Source organism: Scyliorhinus torazame, chromosome 11, assembly GCF_047496885.1.
Source record: "Scyliorhinus torazame isolate Kashiwa2021f chromosome 11, sScyTor2.1, whole genome shotgun sequence".
Taxonomy (NCBI): domain Eukaryota; kingdom Metazoa; phylum Chordata; class Chondrichthyes; order Carcharhiniformes; family Scyliorhinidae; genus Scyliorhinus; species Scyliorhinus torazame.
Window position 1 is genome coordinate 74721517 of NC_092717.1, and position 13520 is coordinate 74735036.

General features: G+C 44.7%; 1 protein-coding gene across 1 annotated transcript in view; it reads right to left on the reverse strand.

Moving 5' to 3' along the window:
* Nucleotides 1-13308, reverse strand: part of bend5 (BEN domain containing 5) — a 94887-nt gene extending 81579 nt beyond the window's left edge. The window contains exon 1 of the mRNA XM_072467415.1: nt 12942-13308. Coding sequence (XP_072323516.1) covers nt 12942-13182 — 241 coding nt within the window. The 5' untranslated portion in view covers nt 13183-13308. The remainder of the gene's footprint in view (nt 1-12941) is intronic.
* Nucleotides 13309-13520: the final 212 nt, after the last annotated feature.

Sequence of the window (13520 nt, forward strand, 5' to 3'; positions counted from 1 at the left end):
GTCCGAAACCAAGATCAAGCTATCCCACTACATCTTCGGACATTAAGGGGAATTTATTTTAGCATGGTATGCCCTGGGTCCACACTTGCTTCTTCCCCATTAAAATTATATCCAGGATGGAAGATCAAGCCAGATCAGATTCTTCAAATTACTTCCCAATCTACAGAGGATTTACTGAGGCTGCTGTGGTTAGTCTCCAGGAAGATCTAAAATAATCTCGTCAAATGGGTCAATAGAAGAGGAATAACATTCAATGTAGAGAAATGCAACATCATGCAAAGCAGAAATACCCAATGACCATCAGTAACCAACTTTACGATGCATGATTTCCCCCTTGAAGTTAAAGAATGGCAAAATAACAGGCCACCATATCGCTGATACACAAAAAAAACAACGGCCCAACGGAATGTGGATCATTCAGGCCCATTTCGCTGTTCAATGTGGACGTGAAAATACTCGCAAAAGTCCTGGCCAAGAGACTGGAAACTGTGTACCAGAGGTGGTCGCAGAGGACCAGGCAGGCTTTGTTAAGGGTAGACAGCTAACCGCGAAAATCAGACGGCTGCTGAATGTTTCATAGAATTTACAGTGCAGAATGTGATATATTGACCCCATCTGGGGAGAGAATATCAGAGGTGATTGTCTCTCTGGACGCAGAGAAGGCCTTCAACAGAGTCGAGTGGAAGTACCTCAGTGAGGTACTAGAGCGGTCTGGGCTAGGAACAAAGTTCACCACATGGATGAAAGCACTGTACAACGCCACCAAGGCAGCGTTCGCACCAACACCAGTGGCGAGCATGTCATACTTCCAGCTGCACAGAGGCACACGGTAGGGATGCTCGCTGTGCGTGCTCTTGTTCGCCCTGGCAATTGAGCTGCTGGCGATTGCCCTGCGAGAGGCTGAAGGCTGGAAGGGAATTCGACAAGGAGGCAGAGAGCACAGAGTCTCACTCTGTGCAGATGACTTGTTCATCTTGGACCTGCAAAACGGCATGAAAGAAATCACGAAGTTCCTGGAGAATTTGGAGCCTTCTCGGGCGACAAACTCAACCTGAACCCGAGAGAAGGAGGGGCAGAGCTGGGTGATCCACCATTTAAAATAGCCCAAAGCAAATTCCGCTCCTGGGGATCCAGATATCCCATGACTGGACACAGATCCACAAGTGGAACCTGACCTGTCTGGCAGAGGAAGTAAAAAAGGACCTCAGATAGGATGCACTCCCAGTTTCCCTGGCGGGGAGGGTGCAGATGATCAAGATGAAGGTACTGCCCAGGTTTCTCTTCCTGTTCGGATCTATACCGATCTTGTTATAACTTTATTATTGTCACAAGTAGGCTTGCATTGACACTGCAATGAAGTTACTGTGAAAAGCCCCTAGTCGCCGCACTATGGCGCCTGTTCGGGTGCACTGAGGGAGAATTCAGAGTGTCCAATTCACCTAACAAGCACGTCATTCGGGACTTGTGGGAGGAATCCCGAGCACCCGGAGGAAACGCATGCAGACACGTGGAGAACGTGCAGACTCCGCACAGACAGTGACCTAAGCCGGGAATCGAACCCGGGTCCCTGGCACTGTGAGGCGACAGTGCTAACCACTGTGCTATCGTGCTGCCCATTTTCATCCCCAAGGCCTTTTTCCAAGCAATAGACAAAATGATTATGGCATCTGTGTGGGGAGGGAAAAATCCTAGCATCTCCAAAACAGTACTACAAAGGAGAAGAGGGACGATGTTAGAGGGGTTACTGGATGAGGACGAATTTTGGGAAAGGGGAACTGTGAGGGTGACTTCTAACAAGAACCTGAATGAGTAGGTTCTTCTCTGAAGTGGAGAAGAAATGTGAATGGTGCCAGGGAGGCCAACCACGACCACGTGTTCTGGGCCTGCCCCAGACTTGTTGGGTTTTGGACAGCCTTCTTCAAGGCAATGTGCAAGGTTGTGGGGGTTAGCGTAGAGCCGTGCCCAAGAGTGGCAGTTTTTGGGGTACATATGTGGAAGTATATATGGGGAAGAGGGCCGACACCCTTGCCTTTGCTTCCCTAATCGCCCGTTGGGAGAATCCTGCTCGGCTGGCGATCACCAGCACCATCCACAGCTGCACACTGGCTGGCAGACCTATCTGAATTTCTCCTGGAGAAGATTAAGTTCACCATCGGAGGGTCAGAGGATGGCTTCCACAAAGCATGGGCACCATTCACCAACTTGTTCCAAGACCTGGTAGAAGCAAACAGTTGATAGAGCGGGGGTGGGGGTGCATGGGAGCCACCGGGACCACAGGGAGCAGACAAAAATGGGAAGGAGGAAAACAGTGGCGGGAGAGACCAGAGGGGACAAGGGGGAGGCCAGAAAGTGCCCGACCCAGGAACCAGAAGACCCAACACAAGGCCGCACGAAAGACAACTTGCAAAAAGCAGGCTGACAACAGGATGGGAAGGAGGGAGAGGCGACCAAGCAATAGGGAGGGGGAAAGGAAAAGGAGGGCACTGCCCACAGATAAACACCAAACAACCACCCACGGTGAAGTAAAGCCCAAGGAAAAGACCCTGAAACAGCAAAACGAGGTAGGGTTGGGGTGGGGACAATACCGAAAAATAACATCTTGTAAATTTTAACTGTTTCATCTATCTTTAACGAACGTATAGTGTAAGAATGTAAAACTTTAATAAAAATATATTTTTTTTAAATGCCAAAATAATTTGAAGGGGAATGTACAAAGTCAACAAGTAGCTTCCAAGGCACCCAAAGGGCTCGAGTTTGTAAAACAGAACTTTCATCACTAACTACAATGAAGGAAATAAGGTACCAAAAGCTAGCCAGGCAACATCTTTTGAATATCGCGTAGCTCCTTGACATTCACATCCTGCTAAAAACATTATCCTCCTTGAGAAAGTTTGATGCCGAGCAGCTCGCTTTGTTACAATGACTTGCAAGATACCAGTTGGTCATGTCTCCAGGCTGACAGTCTCCAGAACTGAAGCTAGGCCCACAGATTGCCATGCCTCTATAAAATAAAGGCATGACAACCAACAGCGCTAATTGTTCACATCCAAATATGCTCCCCTTGCTAATTCCTTCTCTACCCCAACTTCCACCATCAACTTCCAAGAACTATTTGGGACTGGAAGAAGCTCTCACAAACCTTAATTCCATGCCCTCCAAGGACTCATTTAAGGAAAATTATTTGAACATTTTAAATTAATGTGATCAACAGGGAGCAGACAATCCCTGGTGGAGGACTACAGAGGGAAGCCTTACCGAGTACAGACATGCCTGCTGCTGCATGTCAAGGCATGCCCTTGATTAGGAATTTGATTTAAATCATCATCATCTGAAGGGAAAACCACACCACAGAGATGACAGATTTTCGAGACAGCTTTCTTTGAGTCAGGTTAAGCTTTGGTACTGAGCGCAAAATCCTTGTTATAATGCATGTCTAGCATTGTATCACAGTTTTGTTATTTTGAATCGACAATTCTGTTTCCTTTCCCTATTTGCACTAGTATTTCTCTTGGTATCTATAGGCAACTTAATATCTCCAATTATTGCAGCACTTTTCCTCTTAAAGTGTCATGAACATAAAATACCTCTCTGGACCTTGCCCAGAGACTAAACATCGTAAATGGAACCAGACTCTAGTAAGGAGCCAACATCTTCTAAATGAGATGGAATTAATTTGGAACACCATAAAAATTAAAACACCTAAATTGAATTTTAAAATAGTCACAGGACTATTAGCTTATTTTCATTATTTTTAATAATGCAGAGCCAATCATCAGCAGGGGTGCTAAAATTGACTTCAACTAGTTAAAAGGAAATAAAGTGTCTTCACTCCAATAACCTGTTCTGACAGAAAATGTCATCAGATCCATCCAGCAGTCATCGTCAAGATTTACACATGAAGAATGGCTATGCAGCAGGGTACATGAAGGCTATAATATGTTTTAGAGAGGCAAGGAGAGAAAATTGGTGCAAAAATAAATTGCTATATTGGGAATCAAAGACATTTAAATTTGAGAAATTCAGGGGAAAGTACAAGTCTCATGTTGAAGATCATCATTGAGATTGAAAGCATTTGCTCAACCTATGTTCTTAGTTTCTTCAAAGTGTCAAATTCTTTGGTAGCTTTGTTAATTTGGCAGTGGACTTTCTCCAATCAGGAAGATTCTAAACAGCCCAGCAAGGTGCAAAATCACATTAAATCTCGCATGTTATAGAGCCCTTTCGGGGGATGCATCACAGGTGTTCTGTGGAACAGAGCCTATCTTCCAGCAGAGTATAGTCATAGAGGTGTGGAAATAAATGGAATTTTCCGTGTCTGAGTAGTTCCGTTGGGATCCATCTTTTCTGGATGCCCCTAGGTGGTCTATGGACTTCTTAAGCTCAAGTAATGAAGTCTCCTCATCTAACCCATCCAAGGCAGGAAGCTGCAGGAGTGTCAAGCAAGGATTTCTGTTTGGCATCACCTTGTTGCTGATCATCACCTTCCCTGAAAATATGGAAGGAGTCTACTTGCACTGTCAGGCAACAAGCTCTACAATCTATCAAGATAAAATGCAAAGGCACACATTGCACTGATCAGGGAACACCAGTAATGTTGCACGAATCACCCACACAGCAATTCAGCTACAAAAACTCATGGATAGTTTCTCCTATGATTTAACTTATTCTCCAAATGCAAGCGTCAAGAGGGACAACTCTGCCACTGATCACATTAAAGAACTGGAATAAGAGGGATGCAGCAGACAAGTACTCTCACTGTTGAAGGCAATCCCATAGTGCAAATGATGAGGCACTTGCTTGTTGATGAGACACAAAGAGTACCAACCAAGATTAGAGAAATGTCATTAAATTGATTGATCACAGGGGGATTAAATAGGGGAGACACATTCTCATCCTCCACACTTAATTGTACAAGTTTCTATGCCTGTTCAATCATTTAAATTTTAACCTAACCATAGCTGAATGTAAATATTGATATGAAAACAAGGTTCTGGAGAAAATAAAGTATTTCTAAATATTTCAATCCAAAAGTTCCACAAAGTGTTTTCATTAGGAGGTCCTCCAATTACACAACAGTAAGGCAGCATTCAATGAAACAGCCATCAAGTCCAGAAGGTTCAAAACGACATTCTAAATCTGTCCTAAATTTATTCATTTCAATTATGGCTGCATTTTGGCTCCCCAAGGCTAGGATTAGGATAAAATTAGCCAATGTTCCTTCTCCTGAACAGTACCCAGTGATCTTTTTGGGGAGGTGCACAATACAGATGTCAGGTGGAAAAAAGCTTAGTCTTGACAATGATTTCCTTCATAGCCAAAGACTGGATTCTTTAAATTGCAATTGTATTAGCAACAAAGTGTTCTGGTTTAATAGCCTAGTGAAGAATATCATCCAACAATGACTGCCGTTTGGTGGAGGGTCACATTCTAGGAGGTTGCAGGAGAATGTGTAATAGAGCTCTAGTCATTCAGTTTCTGGAACGTAGAGGTCAACTGGGCAAACAACACCAGAGTCACCCTTGTCTGTAAGTTTAAAGAGAATGTTAGGGTTAGTTTTGAGAATGGAGAGTTGCAAGTTTTCTGACAGTGGCTTTGCAGAACAACTTTGTTCACGCTGCAAGAATAACCTGCAGCTTTCTGGTCACCTGTCATGTTAATTCTTTGCCTCACTCCAACCAGACCTCGGTCTCCTGCAAGGTTCCAGTGAAGTTCAACATAAGCTTGAAGACCAGCTTTACAGCCTATTGGACTCACTAAGTTTAACAATTTCAAATCATAACAGTCCATTTTTTTTCGAACAGTTGCTGTTGATAATGATTCTGCTATTCCTGTTCATACCTGCTCTACATTTTTACACTTGCTCTGGAATTGCCCTATCCACTGCCTCTTTTTGTCTTGCAACATCATCTCTGTTGCCATTTAATCTCTCCTGTTTTTTTTTAACCATTTAATCATAGACTTTCCATTTTGTTCTTTCCTTCCCCATCCCAGGAAACTGCAGGGGATGGGCACAATTGATATGTGGAGCTTGTTCAAGGAACAGCTACTGCATGTCCTTGATAAGTATGTACCTGTCAGGCAGGGAGGAAGTGGTCGAGCAAGGGAACCGTGGTTTACTAAAGCAGTCGAAACACTTGTCAAGAGGAAGAAGGAGGCTTATATAAAGATGACACGTGAAGGCTCAGTTAGTGCGCTCGAGAGTTACAAGTTAGCCAGGGAGGACCTAAAGAGAGAGCTTAGAAGAGTCAGGAGGGGACATGAGAAGTCCTTGGCAGGTAGGATCAAGGAAAACCCCAAAGCTTTCTATAGGTATGTCAGGAATAAAAGAATGACTAAGGTAAGAGTAGGACCAGTCAAGGACAGTAGTGGGAAGTTGTGCGTGGAGTCAGAGGAGATAGGAGAGGCGCTAAATGAATATTTTTCGTCAGTATTCACACAGGAAAAAGACAATGTTGTCGAGGAGAATACTGAGATACAGGCTACTAGACTAGATGGGATTGAGGTTCATAAGGAGGAGGTGTTAGCAATTCTGTAAAGTGTGAAAATTGATAAGTCCCCTGAGCCGGATGGGATTTATCCCAGGATACCCTGGGAAGCTAGGGAGGAGATTGCTGAGCCTTTGGCTTTTAACTTTATGTCATCATTGTCTACAGGAATAGTGCCAGAAGACTGGAGGATAGCAAATGTTGTCCCCTTGTTCAAGAGTGGGAGAAGAGACAACCCAGGTAACTATAGCCAATGAGCCTTACTTCTGTTGTGGGCAAAGTCTTGGAAAGAATTATAAGAGATAGGATTTATAATCATCTAGAAAGGAATAATTTGATTAGGGATAGTCAACACGGTTTTGTGAAGGGTAGGTCGTGCCTCACAAATCTTACTGAGTTCTTTGAGAAGGTGACCAAACAGCTGGACGAGGGTAAAGCAGTTGATGTGGTGTATATGGATTTCAATAAAGCGTTTGATAAGGTTCCCCACGGTAGGCTATTGCAGAAAACACGGAGGCATGGGATTGAGGGTGATTTAGCGGTTTGGATCAGAAATTGGCTAGCTGTAAGAAGACAGCGGGTGGTGGTTGATGGGAAATGTTCAGCCTGGAGTTCAGTTACTAGTGGTGTACCACAAGGATCTGTTTTGGGGCCACTGCTGTTTGTTATTTTTAATAAATGACCTGGAGGAGGGCGTAGAAGGATGGGTGAGTAAATTTGCGGTTGACACTAAAGTCGGTGGAGTTGTGGACAGTGTGGAAGGATGTTGCAGGTTACAGAAGGACATAGATAAGCTGCAGCGCTGGGCTGAGAGGTGGCAAATGGAGTTTAATGCAGAAAAGTGTGAGGTGATTCATTTTGGAAGGAGTAACAGGAATACAGAGTACTGGGATAATGGTAAGATTCGTGGTAGTGTGGATGAGCAGAGAGATCTTGGTGTCCATGTAGTCAGAGGTGACTTAATTGAGGCATACAAGATGATCAGTGAATTAGATAGGGTGGACAGTGAGAGCCTTTTTCCTCGGATGGTGATGGCTAGCACAAGGGGACATAGCTTTAAATTGAGGGGAGATAGATATAGGACAGGTGTCAGAGGTAGGTTCTTTACTCAGAGAGTAGTAGGGGCGTGGAATGCCCTGCCTGCAACAGTAGTGGACTCGCCAACATTAAGGGCATTTAAATGATCATTGGATAAACATATGGATGATAATGGAATAGTGTAGATGGGCTTTAAATTGGTTTCACAGGTCGCGCATCATCGAGGGCCGAAGGGCCTGTACTGCGCTGTGATGTTCTATATCCCACTTCCCCTGCCTTTATGCTTACTTAAAATCTGAGGCATCTATAAACTTTTAGTCCTGATGAAATCTCATTGGCCTAAAACATTAAACATCAAAAGCGAGACATAGAAAATGTACAGCACAGAAGGAGGCCATTCGGCCTATTGTGTATGTGGAGGCCATAAAAGAGCGATCCAGCCTAATCTCATTTTTCAATTCTTGGACCATAGCTCTGTAGGTTCAAGCACCTAAAATGCACAACAAAGTATTGTTAATTGTAATGATGGTCTCTGCCCCTACGACAGTTACAGGCAGCGAGTTGCAGATCCACCCCCCCCCCCCCCCCCACCCCCACCCCCACCCCCCAACCCCCCACCGGATGAAACATTTCTCCTCAGCTCCCCTCTAATCCTTCTGTCAATTACTTTAAAGTCAGGCCAGCTGATTATTGACCTGTTCAGTACTAAGGGAAATAGGTTCTTCTCATCCACTCAGTCTGAACTCATGCAACAACAACATTTCGCCTCCATTCCAAAGTAAAGTAAACAACCCCAGACTTACCTCATAGTACAAATTCACCATTCCCAGACATTTCCTCTCTACCCATTCAAGTCTGATACCATCCTTCTTGTCATGTGTCCAGAACTGTATGCATCACTCGGTGTTTTGATCAGCATTTTAGAGTTCTGACATAAGCTCTCTACTTTTAAATTCTAGGCCTCAGCTAACAAAAATATCCCTTTTGCCTTCAACCTGTCCTGCTAGCTTCATGGAACTGTGAACATGCACTCCAAGCCCTCTCTCTGTTCCTTTACACTTCTCGGTATTGTACCATTGGTGTACTTTCCTTCATTGCCCTCCCCAATTACATACTTCATACATTGCCAGATTAAATTCCGTTTGCCACTTTTCTGCCCAAATGACCAGCCCATTGATTCCTTCCCACAGTCTGCAGCTTTCTTCCTCACTATCATTTTCTGTATTATCCACAAACATCTTAATCATGCTCCCTGGACAGAGGGAAGCAGAAACCTTCATGTTAAAGTAAATTTTCCAAGCTGAAAACCAGCAAAATAATTCTGTCAAACGCCGCCTGAACCCTGGCCACCAGGCTCTCAATCCAAACAGAGAAACACATAGAAAATGGATTCTCTCTGGGATAACAAAAGCCGAGAAATAAATAGAACATAGAACAATACAGCGCAGTACAGGCCCTTCGGCCCACGATGTTGCACCGAAACAGAAGCCATCTAACCTACACTATATCATTATCATCCAAATCTGCAATGACCAACATGCTAGTTCAAGTTGAAGGCCTATCCTGGACAAAATATGAACTATTCATTAAAGAAGTCTCTGACAAGAGTAGACATTATTACCCTGCAAGAAACCTACCTCGTGGGCCACTCCAGCCATCGAGTTCACATTCCCGGGTACCAACTCACTGCAAGCAGAGATAACAAGATATACAGCCGAGCCAGATAGGTCAAGAAAATCTTCATCCAAAACACAGGAGACCCAAAATCAGATGACCACTACTCCATCTCCGTCAATGTAGGTAAGCTGCCCATTACAAATGTCTACAAGTCAGCAAATGATCTGTGGCCCAAAATCATAATACAACCTGCAGCACACCCATTTCAAAAGCCAACATCACAAGTAGGGGTATCTAAACAACACTGGGATGGCAGAACAGTTAGACTGGGCCTCTGTATATGACCAAAGACTTGTGTACGATGCAAAGCAGCCTGGCAGACTGTACCGCCAAGTGGATCAGCTGATCTTTGTTTCACAACTCACAACTGCAACCTGCTGCTGAGGTGCTCTCCAACTTGCCCCACTCCTAACATCACCCAACCCTTACTCTCATCAACCTTGAACTACCATCCATAGACTGAAAACCAAAACCACCAGGCTGGAATCTGCAGAAGGGCAACTGGGGTGCTTTCAGCAGATACTTTAAACCCATCATTAACGAGATCCAATCCTTCCCCAAAAGCTACAACCACTTCACTCAACTTCTCAAACTGGCCACCAAATTTGTTTACAGGGGCCACAGAAAAACTTTCATCCCCTGTAAGAAAGTGAAGACCCCTATGTGGCCACAGCACTTTGAGTCCCTTGATGACAAGATACCTCAAAATAGCAGGAAACAGCACAGGCACCAGTCCAAACATCTGCAAATTCAATATAATGGCCATTGCCAAGCCAAGAAAGACACTCGGTGTCACACACAACTACTGCTCTATCGCCTTTCTCCACTAACATACAAGGCCTGCAACATCACCTGTTAAACAGACTGTTACCCCAGAAGCAGCAACTCCCCACGACTGCCCACCACACCCGAACAGGTAGGTTTTCACACAGGCTGCAATTGCTCTGAGCAGATCCTGACAATGACCACGTATATTGTTGGTCTAGTGCCCAGAAAGACAGGAACTCTGCCTTTAATGACTTATCATAGAATCCATACAATGCAGAAGGAGACCATTTGGTACATTGAGTCTGCACCGACCCTTTGAACAACCACACTACCTAAGCAAATCCCCTGTCTTATTCCTGCAACCCAACCCTAAGGGGCAATTTAGCAGCGCCAATCTACCTAACCTTCACGTCTTTGGACTGTGGGAGGATACCACACGTCAGGCGAGGGGCAAAGTTTAGAAGGCGGGGTCTTCATTAAAAAACCTCAGCCGGCACAGGAATTGAACCCGTTCTGCTGGCCTTGTTCTGCATCACAAACCAGTTGTCTAGCCCACTGAGCTAAACCAGCCCCCAGCTGGAGCCATTGAATGGATTGTTAACCTCAACAATTATAATTGCTTCCCCAGGAAAATAGATAAAGAAGTAAAAATCATTGATATGTACCACAAAAAGCAAGGGAACCAGTTCGGAGTCCTATAGGACCCCACAGGAAACAGCCATTCAATCACAAAGGTACCCGTCATCCAGCCTTTAGGACTCAATTTCCCTTTTACTCTTTGATCCCATGAGCTTGTATTTTACTGAACACTTTTACTTCAGTGGGGCGGCACGGTGGTTAGCACAGCTGCCTCACAGCGTCAGGATTCAATTCCGACCTTGGTGACTGTGTGGAGTTTGTATGTTCTGTGTGTCTGCGTGGGTTCCCTCGGAGTACTCCCACAATCCAAAGATGTGATTAGGTGGATTGGCCATGCTAAATTGCCCCTTCGTGACCAAAGGTTTAGGTGAGGTTATGGGTGGGATGTGGACTTGGGTGGGATGTGGACTTGGGTGGGGTGTTCCTTCGGAGGGTCGGTGCAGACTCGATGGGCCGAGTGGCTTCCTTCCGACTGTAGAGATTCTACACATGGGATCTTGTCAAAAGCCTTGCTAAAATCCATTATTATATTAAAAATGCCATCTTTATCGAACTCCCTTGCTACCTCATCCCAAAATTAAGATTTCCAAGATGGTACCAGAGTGAGTCGACTTCTTGCAAACTGTGCCCAGCATACCCTCTAATTCTATCTTTTACTCTCATTCTATGCTTCTAAAACTTCATTCTAACTCTTTTACATTATATTCTGCAGTCTCTCCTTCCTTCCCTATGTACGGTATGCATTGTTTGTACAGCATGCAAGAAACAATACTTTTCACTGTATACTAATACATGTGACAATAATAAATCAAATAAAATCAAATAAAATAAATCAAGTTAGTCAGATAAGAATCATACTGAAGTCACGTGGACTCAAAATATTAACTCTTGTTACTCTGTCCATTGTGCTGCCAGACCTGCGGAGTTTTTACAGCATTTCATGTTCTTCTTTTAGTCAGACATAACAAATCCATGGTGATTGCCCTTGGCTAATCCATACTTTTCTACATGTCAATTCATACTGTTCCTCAGAACCTTTGGCAATAATATATCCACCACTGAGGTTAGGCTGGCTGGCCTATAATTACTCAGTCTTATCACTTTCTCCCTTTTTCAACAACAGCACATCAACATTCTTAAAGCGCCAATTCTGTAGTCAGAGGATTGGAAAATAATGCTCAAAACCTCAATTTCTTTCCTTGCTTCCCTAATAGTCTGGAATACAATGAATTATGCCTCATGATTTATTGACTTTCAAAGATGCTAAACCTCATTTTGTTCACGCTATCCACACTATTTCACAGTCCTCCTCCAATGTCTGCATTATCCCCCTCATTTGTGAAGAAAGATGTGAAATATTAAGAACATACCCAAGTCTTTGGCTTCCATACAACACGCTCCACAGAAGCTACCTGACCTCCTGAAGGATAACCTGTTTTTCAGATTTCTGACACCCAGTGTTTTTATTGCTCGTTATCAAAATGAGTGATGTTGGACAAGAGTGAAAACTTTACTGTTTAGAATCACATTTAGATTTGCCACTTGTTCAAATTGCTGGAAGGTGCAAATGAGGAACCCTCACACTTCAGAAATTCAGAAAGATTTTTGGAACGTTTTTCCACACCAGTTCCTTAGCCAGTTTTATTAGGCTACAATATTTTCAGTCATTTTGTTCACGTTGTTATACGTGATGTAATCTTCAATTATGTATATATAAAACAAAATCTTCAAGCTGGCTTGTAATGCAGAACAAGGCAGCAGCGCGGGTTCAATTCCCGTACCGGCCTCCCCGAACAGGCGCCGGAATGTGGCGACTGGGGGCTTTTCACAGTAACTTCATTGAAGCCTACTTGTGACAATAAGCGATTATTAGTATTAAAATGCAACAGCAATCGTTTAACTACATGTATACATGTAGTAGTGTCTCCCGACGTCAGAAAGTAGTTATTGTGTTGAAAAGGGAAAATAATAGAAACTCAAATTTAGCTCTTTCTTTGCAGAGGTGAAAAAAATAAAAGGGGCGGGAGATAAGAGTTCGAAGACACCATAGAGTGGTGGTGGCCGGAACAAAAACAATGAATAGCTCCGAGCCACCACAAGTTGGTAGGAAAGAGAGATTCCCCCTGCCCCGCCGCATCCCAACAACAGTATAGGGCTGAGGAGGGGGGCAGAACAGTGCCACGTGCTTTGACCAATTGGCCTCTTTCAGAGGGGAAACTCTCCAAACAAACACCGGCCTTTGCTGCAGCTGAGGAGAGTCGGAGCCCAGCGGTGGGCTAACACTAAACACATTCCCTCCTCTCCTCCTGGTTTCCGGCCTGGGTTCGTACCTACCTCCCAGAGCAAGAATCTGGGCCTTCCGGCAGTGGCCCCCCCTGGTAACGGCGCCTATTTCCGGCTCTCCCGGGCCGGGCCCTGATCCCGGAGCCGGTCCCAGTCCCATTGCCGGCAGCATCAATCGGTAAACTTGTTTCTTGTTGAAGTCGCACTTGGAGGTGGGGTGGAAATTTTTAATGTGGGACACGGGCACGATGTGATGCACTTGGTCTTGCAGAAAGCGCACGCAGGCGAACATTTCTGTTGGTGAAGGCCGCCAGCAGCTTCCCAGTCCGGCTCCGAGTGGAGAGAAAGGCCGGGGTGCAGCCAGCAGCCGGATCTCAGGCTCCACCGTGAGCCCCCAGCAGCAGCTGGCTGCGCCTGACGTCACCAGCAGAGGCGCACTGGCGCCGGCAAGAGGCAGAGTCAGACTACCCCAGGGCAGAAAGGGCAACACAACTAGAAGTCGCCCGACATTATGCTACACAAAAGCGACAGGATTAAGGCTGCGAATCACACTCCACGCAATTAATTTGTCGCAGGGGACCCAATCACTTGCCTTAATTATTAATACATTATTGGGGAATGGGATAATTC